Below are 10,868 nucleotides of genomic sequence, written 5' to 3' on the forward strand. Positions count from 1 at the left end.
TATGTATGTATACTTATTATTATGTTATCCGCACTGTAAAATGTACATACATATCTAAATTTAATATCTATTCTTAACTTCTTATTGGTAATATTTATCTTTTAGCTTACGAGAAGGCCTGTAATTGGATCTTAATATATAATTCAACCTACACTGTAATTAATAAACATTGTAATCTGTTGGCTTTCCAAAATAAAATAAAATAAAAATAAAAACATTTATCAAAAGTCATTTTGACAAATGACAAAACAAATGATTGGGTAGGTTGCGTAAGAGAAATAAAACAAAATAATTTGTAAATATTATAATGTATTAATATTGATTTTTTTCCATTACAATTAATTTATTTTAGTCTAAGCACATGTTATGTTATTACGTTCTGTTTTTCGATAAAAGATTACATGATTATTTTTTTTAAATACAAATATATAACTATTGTACAAGCTTCCAAAGTAAATATTCAATGAAAATAATTTATTAACATTGATGGTTAACAGCACAGTGTAATAAACTTTAACTATTTTTTTTACCAGAGATTGATCTAACCATTATTTAAATATGTGATTTTTGGGGTAGAACATATGTTTTTAATATTTGGAGGACTTCGAAATGTTATTGCAACTGAGAGGGAAAACATTTTTGAGATGGGGAAATGAAAGTTTAGGGAATTACAGGGCTTATGACATAAACAATTTTGAAATTCTGAGTTCCGTGCGTGAGTCAAGCGTCTTGACCACTACACCACGGAGGCCGCCAAGTTGTTGTGACGTCGAGATTTGTGAAATTGTTCCACACAAATTTCAATGGCAAGGAACAAATAAACATGAATCGTGACGTGTTAGGGGCGCGGCCAATGAAATAACTGCTTTTGCGGGAATTCAAAATTACACAGTTAAAAATATTTTTTATGCCACTAAAAATTTTTTTTTTTACTGGACAGTACTTTAAAAATGAAAAAAGGTGATATTTCCCTATTGTAAAGCGCCTTTAAGTTGATTTTTCACAAAAAAATACGCTGTATTAATCAGCCAAATATTGTTATTATAGGCCATGTAAACGCTGCGAGTCCCATATCCTCTCTTAGAAAAGTTCTCCATCTGTTGTAATGAATCAATCTAGATAACTCTAGGGGTATAATCATATTCTTGATACAAACATTAAGACAAACTCAAACAATTGTTGTTTTTTAAATTTATTTCCTGCACAAAAACATTTTTGTAATCATATCGTAGGTGAGCATAAAGATGTACAGTAATAAAATATTAAATAAAAATGAATTACAATATTGAAATAATATTTTCCAGTATAATTACCAACACAATTAGACATGACGAGCTATACAATAAAATGAGATGATTTTTTCAGAAATAATCACAATATTAACATACTAAATTGCATATTTTATACATTTTATATCTAATTAATCGTAAAGAATATTGCACTTAATTAAAATGACTTATATAGCAAATCTAATATAATTATAACCATAAATATTAGTTTTTCCCCTTTCTTGCACAATTCTAATTTCGTAGTAAGTATATTAAAAATAACCTAATTTATAGGTGTATGTATTTACATTATTACATTAAATGATTAATTATTCGTTTTAAATATATATATATTTTCTTGTTTATAAATGTGTATAAATCTCTCTAATTTACAGACATACGTAAACCGGTTTTGAAGTAACTACCTCATTGTTAGTTAATTTAATGAATACTTTCAAACCTGTGGTGGTACGAGTATTCTGAATTTTATCCACCCCCTAGACTAGAGAGTGGATACTATAAAGATTTTTTTTGAATGCACCAAAACCTTGCGTTAATTTAATTTAATTTATGGCCACATTGATCATAAATGTCAAAAAAATACGAACACGTGAAACCAAATATGGTTTTATTTTATTTGGACCATTATTGCGACCTGAAACATTACCTAAAATACTTAATAAGGTTGAATTGACCAAGCCGTATTAGTTTTTTTCAGTTTTGTTAGTTTTATAAATCATTCAACAATTGAACGTAGTTATGCAGAAAGCAGCCGGTCCACAATTTCGGAAAAACGAGATATTGATGTTATGACCTTAGTCAATTCTATGTTCTGCTAAAAACAGCCGGACCGATTTCATATAAAAAAAAACGGTATTAATCACCTCCGGAAAAAGGTGTCGATCACAAAAACGGCATTTCTCAATTTGCAGAAAACACCCACAAAACTTGAAAAATCTTATGGTACTTTAAAAATCTTTATGTGTTCATTGTTTATCTTTTTTAAAGTCAAAAACATTCAAACATTTGTGTAGATTTTATAATTCACTCTTTTCACAAAATGGCTATTTTCTCAGTTTCACTTTTCTATGGCTGGCCGCTTTCTGTATAACTACGTTCAATTGATCATCAGTGTGGCCATTTTATAAAGTAAGGTGTCGTCGCATTCAAAATGAAAACCCCCAAACTAACCACTCTCTAGGGAGTAGAGAAGATTCAGAATACCACCTAAACTACATAAAAATTGCTGATATTTTTATCATTTATGCCTTCCAAAAAAGTTATTCCAAGTTAACAAATTACAACAGGGATGGAGAATACCTTAAATAAGGGAATTTGAAAGTCTAGGCATTACAGGGCTTATGACCTGTCATTGGCTGGTTTAAGTGGCCACTTTACACACTGTAATATTCACCATTTTGCCTATGTTTGAACATCCATATTTCTTCAATTCTTCCATTTGTTGATTTTAGTGAAGTTAAAGAACTGAAACCTTTTTTGTTGTGAAGAGGTTTATCTGACTGAATTATTTCACATACTAGGCAACGCCTGAAAACAATTTCCCAATTTTTAAACTTCTTCTTGGACCAGTTTGTTTCATTACAATATTTGAGTTTGTCCAAATGTTTTTAGACAAAAGTCTGGATTTCACCCCCTCGGGAGTCACTAAGATTAACAAATTACAACAGGGATGGAGAATACCTTAAATAAGGGAATATGGAAATCTAGGCAATTTGATTTCCTTGAATAAAATTCTGTCATCATAAGTTCTGAGAATAAGGTGGTGCTGGTTACTTAGAAACCCGTCGACGTATAGATTTTAATTAAAGCAGGTTATACAAATTTAAAAACAAAAAAAATGTCATTGGTCACAAAGTGAAAAATGTATCTGATCTAAAAATAACAATTAATAGTAATATTGAAGTGGTAGAGACAAATAAATTTATCGATTTTTAATTTATGAATTCATATGGGCTATCTAAATCACTTCAGTTTTGAGTTAAATTTCGACTAACATCAAATGTAACACAAGTTTCCTTGGTGGTGTCCACATTTAAGGAAAAATTCCTCGTTGCTGAACGAGAAAAGATCCACGAAGAAATCTATAAATCGAATAGTCTTGGCATCTTTGCACATAAAAAAGATAACTCCTAAAGTACTTCATTGGATTGAGGAAAAGAGGAAAGATAATTCTTTACTGTTTGTGATCAATTTTATTGGATATGATTAATTTTCTGAAATCATTACAGAACCCTTAAAAAGCTTTGAAATTATTTTTTTCAGACAGAAGTTCTGTAGGTATATTCGACAGGACCTATAAAAGTGGCACGGATAGTAGTGAGAACCTCCGTTTGATTTTCAAAAAGAGAGGGAAAGAGACAAGATCACAAAATAAATCACGTGTTCAAAGGATTGAGTCGACATATGTTAACTCAAGTGGTTTATCCAAAAAAATGTAAAATGTCATACCCAAAAGCATAGAACTAAGAACAGTCCAGAAACCGCATACGCGCATCAAACAGAAGGCGACTAAACTACTCTTAAGAGTTAACTCCTTTAAAGGAGTTGTTTTACGTTTTGACCCATAAGTTTCTTTGCGGACGTCGCTCAGTACGCGACTCCCGATTTGAATTCAAATATGCCGTGTAGTGTCATTTTAAAGTGTAGAAATGCTGCTGGGATCAACAAGAAACAGGATGGGATCACATTTCGTGTGTAAGTAGCAAATGCATTACTTAAAAATTACATTATTTTTTTCATCTGTCAGATTGTCAAAGAAAACAAAATGGACATTTTGTTAGTGTTGCCAGGGTAGACAAGTTTTTTTACGCTACTTTGCTCATCATGTATTATCTAACATGACATACAAATATCCGCTTTATGTAAAATAAAATTTGTTACATTTTTTAAGATCAAAGTTCATTAATTCAATTACTCTTATTAAATGACCCTTTACATAAGTAAATTAAAAAAGTAGATAATACTCTGTTGTGTCAATCAATGTTTCCGCGTGTACAATAAAATTTTAGAGAACATAACCAATTTTTTGAAAAAAATATATAATTATCCTCCATTTGTGTTATGATTATGTTTTTCGCGATCTGGCAACATTACGCGGTGACTTCAAGTATGCACGCGGCAAAAGTGGGCAGAGCGGGGGGATTTTCGGACACAGTCCGATGTATTTAAATATAATTCTACGCTCCTTCTGGTCTATTCTTAATTCGATGCCCAAAAGTATAAAAGTATATAAAATGAAGTTTTGAATTAATATTAAAAAGATTTTTGGTCTTACTCTGTGAATAAGTTATATTGAAACGGTGATTGGAAAGATGATTAATCAGTATGATCAATATGAAGACATTTGTATGAACATGTGAGGATAATGGAGCCATCCAGCCTCCCTTACATTGCATTCCAGCTCCAACCCCAAGATAGAGAACTTCCGGGCAGACCACCAAATAGATGGATTGACAGCTAGGAAACGACCGCGGAGGAGGCTTATCCTTCTTGAAAAGCAGGCCACAAGGCCTACACTGAGAATAAAATCATCAATATGAGGTAAAATCATCTCTTGCACTTGTAGATTTGTATTTTGTGAGGGAAAAGGCAAAATTGTCATACCGACGGGCTTTGGTCAAACTATCACGCTCCAGACTTTCGGACGTACACAATTCGTCCACATTGTAATGTGAGTGATCGGTATTGTGTGCACACTAATACAGACTTACTGAATCCATGCCGCTCCCTAGGTGGAACATATGGAATTCGCAAAATCTCTCCTAAGCCTCTCTGTCTGGAGCCCGCTTCCGTGTGTCCTTCTAGTCAGGTCCGTCTCCCGCAGTTCAGACGCGAACTGTCGGAGAACTGTCAGCAGTGGATGCCCAGGACTAGAGAACCTGATGCCTTGCAAAATAGGCAAACGTGGTTAAGACTCAGGAGGTGTCCGCAGTATATTATGGCCTAGCAAGACGTAACGCCTCGGCTTGGTGACAATCATCATCGAAGGTTATTGGGTCCGCTTTTTGGTTTGATATGGTGCAAACACAAGAAGAAAAGATCGCGATGTTTTCCACTAAATGTACTGACTTCATGTTTTTTTTTAGTCGGGCTGTGATGATGAGTATCTGATGGTTTATCTGTTCAGTAACAAAGAGAACATTTATTGATAGATTTTTTTATATAAATGCATTATACAAAAAGAAAAAGGGGTTTTTAAAAATGAGGTTTAATTTCTAGATGGACATATAATTCATATCTTAACAAATATGAAAAAATTCTAATAGCGAAAAAGAAATTCATCCTAAGATGATTTAAATCCAGCAAAAATAAAATTAAATTCAAAAATAATATTGAGTTCAGTTTCGATGTGAATATTTTATCGAAAGTATTCAAATATTGTCTAATTAAATATAAATAAACAGTCAAAAGATTTTATCAATATATTTGGATTTTTATGATTGGTTTAATTTGAGAAACTTTGATATTAAAACGAAGGCATAATGTTGCAGAGCGTGTAAAACGATTACTAAAACCAAACAATGACAAATCATAGCTGTAAATACACATATTTCCTTTTCAAAGAGGTTCTTTATTAATTTGAAATATATGTTCATTTTGTATAATACAATGTACGATTATTATAATATACTGACAGCTATTTGTTTTACGATTTAAAAATCCAATAATAATCCCATATCTAATCTTAATTATAGTGAATTATTTATTATATAGTTTTTCGATGGCTAAGTTTGATTTATTTTTAAGTTAAACGAGAAAATACATTGTAGTCGTAAGATGAATATCAGGAACTTTTTCTTATTTTGGAATGTTAAATGTTACATTATATTTTAATTTTATTTATTATAATATTCTAAACTATTTTTGTCGTTGACGAGTTTCAATAATTATTATCAAAGTTGTTTCGATGGTATTTCTGATACACGAATCGTAGGTATAATTAAAAAGATTTAAAATTACAAGTGGTGTTCAAAAAGATGTTTAAAATAGTAGATAAAAGGGGTTATTTTTTATTAGATTTAAAAATACATTTTTCTACGCTATCTTCATCGGTAGATATCAAGACGGTAAAAACTAACATCGATATTTATGTACAAAAGTGTGTATTTGTATACAAATTCAATGTATCTTCGCCGGTAACCAGTAATTGAACTATCGGCCTCATGATGTAATGGTCAGTGCGTTTGCCTACCATGTGAGAAGTCTCGGGTTCGATTCCCGACATAGTTGATAAATATTTTAAAGGGTGTTTTTACAATAGAATATTTCATAGTACCTGGACTGGTACCAGATGCATAAGACTGATCATCTTACATCAAAGTTACAAAAATGATCAAGATACGCTGCGATTAGTATGCATTCCGACGAAGATGCATTGATTTTCATACAAATATAAACACTTTCGTACATAAATATTGATGTTAGTTTATACCGACTCGATATGTTCCAATGAAGATAGCGTTTGTAATCGCGGACTAGGACACGGATTACTCGCGATAAAACGGTAAGAGAAAATTATGCATTATTATTTATTATTACCTATTATTAAAATGACCGTTTAGTAAGAAATATGATAATCATTCGTTTATACGATTTTCATGTTAGGCATACCCTTATCTAATGAAACTTTTTATTTGACGTGGATGGAAAAATTAATCGTTTTTCAAAAACAACATGCAAAGGGGGTTTTCGGTTTAAATATTGTGTACCCAAAAATCAAATTTACCAAAAATGACGAATACTTAAATAGACACGTTACAAAACCAAAGTGGACGATATTTTAATTCGTAATTCAATGGAGCTGTGTTTGATGAGATGCTTTAATTTTTCTGTGAGTGAAAAACAAAACCAATATATTGATTCATTCGTAAATATAATCGAATTTATTAAATAAGTAGATCATTCGTTACATTTTCCTTAATTTTAAAGCAGTAAGCAATAATTTGAGACGGCTTGTAGTCTAGACGTCTAAAGGTGGTAAAAAATGGAACAGTAATTTTAAAACAGGTATTTTTGCAAAACAGAAATAGCTGAAACCTTTTTAAATTGTTAATGCAAAGAAAAACGAATGGTTTTAAATCAAAATGTTTCTAAAAATAACAGTTTAAAGGTGAGTGGGTAAAATCGTATCTACCCTCATCCCCCATGGAAACGAAAAATGTGTCTGGATAAAATAACTATTTCATAAAAAAACAGTTTTTCGAGTAGCGTGCAAAACTACGGGTTTCCATCGTTATCATGTTCGGCCATCCCCGAACATGAAAACGATAAAAAAATACCTAGGATGTGTGAAACTGTTTCTTAGAAAAAACAGTTATAACTGTTTTTAGAGCAGTGCGGCTCGTAACATGAAACAGTTTGGTAAGGACTCAAATATTTTAGGGTATAAGAAAAAAACTTAGAAATCTCCACCAAAAACAGAAAATTAGTTAATGATGCAAAAATAAACTTTTTATAAAAAAACCTACCTACCAAAATAAAAGCGTCATTCAAAACCGTCTCTAAATCTTTCAAAAACAGATTTCAAATATCAATTCGAGAATCGGGTTGTGGTCCCGCGAGTAGTGTTGCGGACTTACGGATCAGATGTCCGAGGTTCGAACCCCACTCTACCCCAACTTGGTTTCCATTTTCTAATAGTGAGTTATTTACAACTCGTTGAAAATTGCCACCAAAATTGAAATATTTGGGTAAATTATAAGAACGCTACTTTTTTTACAAAAAAAAAAAAATATACTTGACACCGCAAACTTCGCATTCTCCATTGAGTTGGTGAAGCATAATTAGAAATCTCTCAATTCGTTTTTCATAGTTTATCGCAAATATCTTAGTAATTCCTTCAATGGAGATTTCCAAGTTTGCTTCTCGTACCCTTATTTATTTTAATTTAAAAAAGAACTCTAATGTTCATTCATGTCGCAACTATGGCAACGACTTATGCAGAAATATGAACTAAGGAAATACATGTTTTCATGCTTGCCGTGATTTGCTATGTCTGTTTGGCAATTCAGTATTTGCTTAATATTAAATGCGGCCAATGGGGCAATAACGTGTCTATTAATTTGTTATATGCCAAAGATTACAAAACACACAAATCTTATTTGTTTTAGATCGTAATGTAAAATTATAAAAGTTGATAAAACATTTTCTGTGGAGAATAAATGTATATCTTATTGAATTTTACGGAATTATTTTACCTATGTTAATTTATTATTTACATTACTCTTTTACTAATAAAATAGATACATTATGAGAACTGACACTGGTAGCGTATTTAATAAAGCAGAATTATTTTTTCAACATTTCTGTAGGTATTATTTTTTATTGTACTGATTACAGGACCCTACATATTGTGTTTAATTAATTAATGCAAGACTAATAAATAATTTATTGCATTTGGTTATACTCAAATTGCAAAGAAAATTCATCAGATGTTTCTCGAATATTAAAATATATTCGAATCTTAGAGTCCACAAATATCATTCTTACGGTATTTCTATTTTCAATTAAAGTACCTACTAACTACTATGAAGAAATGCGTTAATTTTTGCATTTCAATAAATATTAAAATTAAAGTATAAATATGTCCAATTAAAGTTACTTTATCTAAGACAGAACACTGAGTTAAGTACATCGATGTATTTACCTTAATTTTTGTGTTTTTTTATTTACAATTTATTATAATTTACAGTATTAATTCACCGTTTGGTTTAATAGTTTCATCTTTAAAATTTATAATGTCCGATGAACGACACTTGTTCTTAAAGATGCAATATTCATTAAGCAATACTTAGTATACAACTATTGCCACATTATTGGTTTTCCATTCATTGCCTAATTTTCTTAGATTTTCATTCACTTTTAATAATTAGCAATACAACTATAAACACAATTTGCATTTTGTTGTTTATCATAAGAATATTGTAGTTAGTAAGCTTCGAAAACAAAACGGTTGCTTTTATTTAGAATACGTGCGAAGCTACATCAGATAAAAAATCTTTTAGTTTTTCTTGCCTTTAATAATTTGTCCATTGTTGTTACAATTTTAGATCGCTGCAACCGGTAATTTCGTCACCAAGATTCCGAATTTACCTTTGAAATTTAACTAGCCGTCAGGACATCGGTTGCATCATTTTTGGATTGTTGTCAGAACATCTCTGCGGCAGTTACTGATGAAGGAGGCTGCTGACTATCAGCGCAAACGTCGATGTGGGCCTCGGGAGATTGCTCTCGACTGTGAGCCAATCTGGAAGCGGCGAGACCAGCCAAGGCTTCCCGATGACCACTGCTCAAATTCGCCATCGCTTCTCGATGGTTCGTGAGACTGGTAATAGCGTCTCTATGGCTGTTCAAACTAGACATGACATCGCGATGGTTGTTGAGATTTGCCATCGCTTCCCTGTGATTGTTGAGATTAGCCATAGCTTCTCGATGGTTGTTAAGATTGATGGCGTCTCTATTGAGATTCATAGCTTCTCTACTGTTGAGGTTCATGGGATCTCTCGTATTCAGGTTCATAATGTCTCTATTATTCATCGGATCTCTGTTATTAAGGTTGATGGCTTCTCTGTGGCTGAGGTTGGCCATCGCTTCTCTGTGGTTGTTGAGATTGGCTATGGCTTCTCTGTGGTTGTTGAGAAGCATGGCTTCCTGTTGGTGGTGCGCTGCAGCCATGTGATGGTGCAGACTGTTAGCGTTGGCGTCGCACAGTCCCCCGGGTGGGCTGATGCCCGAAGATTGAAGGTTGGCAAGGGTTCGAACCTGCTGATGGAAAAGAAAAATAAAGTTAGTGCGAGAAAATCATCATAATCAACAAAATATCCATTTTATAGTTTTATATATCCATCAACATTCGCATCGTAAATCCTTTTAGCCGTTCTTTCGCTGTCCATTCGCTCTACATGTCCAAACCAACGCAGCACCCCTTTCTTGATTCTGCCGATAATGCAAGTCTCAGCCTTACATAGTTTACGGATCTCGACATTTGTGCACCTATCGTACATCGTTTTACCACAAATTTAACATACTTTCATCATTATTTTTCCGATTCCATACTTCGCTCCCATACATTGGAGTTGGCACTAGAACTCCATTGTGAACTGCTAGTTTTGCCTCCTACGATAAACATTTGTTTGCCAAGGTAGATTTCAGTGCACCGTTCACCCTGTTCCCGGCACCCATCCTCCTTTCCATCCCTAGTAAACAAACCCAACCGACACATCCGTAGGCCAAAACAAAATTATCTGTAATTCTAAGGACTCTGGTCCATAAATACACTTCGTATGTCTATCATAGACAGTATATTACGTAAATAAATGTTCTAATATCTTTTCAAAATTCAATTGTAAATAGAACCTGCCATATGTGTAATCAGAAATTAAATTGTATTGATATTAATAACATATCTTTAACTTCCTTTAAAAGTGAAATTTCCAAAAATAATTCAATTAAAGTTATGATGTTGCGCCTTGAATCCGCAGCCTATATTATGCAGGTGATGTGCAGTTCTGTATGTAGGCACATAATAAATGAACACTGTATGGTCAACTATAGTTGTATTATTTATTGTAATGTGCAACA

The 10,868-nt window shown here is 32.4% G+C and overlaps 1 protein-coding gene across 1 annotated transcript; it reads right to left on the bottom strand.

Moving 5' to 3' along the window:
* Positions 1 to 292: 292 nt before the first annotated feature.
* LOC148273846 (uncharacterized) lies at positions 293 to 10,049 on the bottom strand (the record flags this gene model as incomplete). The annotated part of the gene is made up of 2 exons (XM_088238074.1): positions 293 to 5,407; positions 9,381 to 10,049. A coding segment is annotated over one exon (615 nt), but the record flags the coding sequence as incomplete, so codon positions are not given.
* Between the last annotated feature and the right edge of the window lie 819 nt (positions 10,050 to 10,868).

This window comes from Micrasema longulum, unplaced genomic scaffold, assembly GCF_059751315.1.
Source record: "Micrasema longulum isolate JH-2025_06_02 unplaced genomic scaffold, ASM5975131v1 h1tg001826l, whole genome shotgun sequence".
Taxonomy (NCBI): domain Eukaryota; kingdom Metazoa; phylum Arthropoda; class Insecta; order Trichoptera; family Brachycentridae; genus Micrasema; species Micrasema longulum.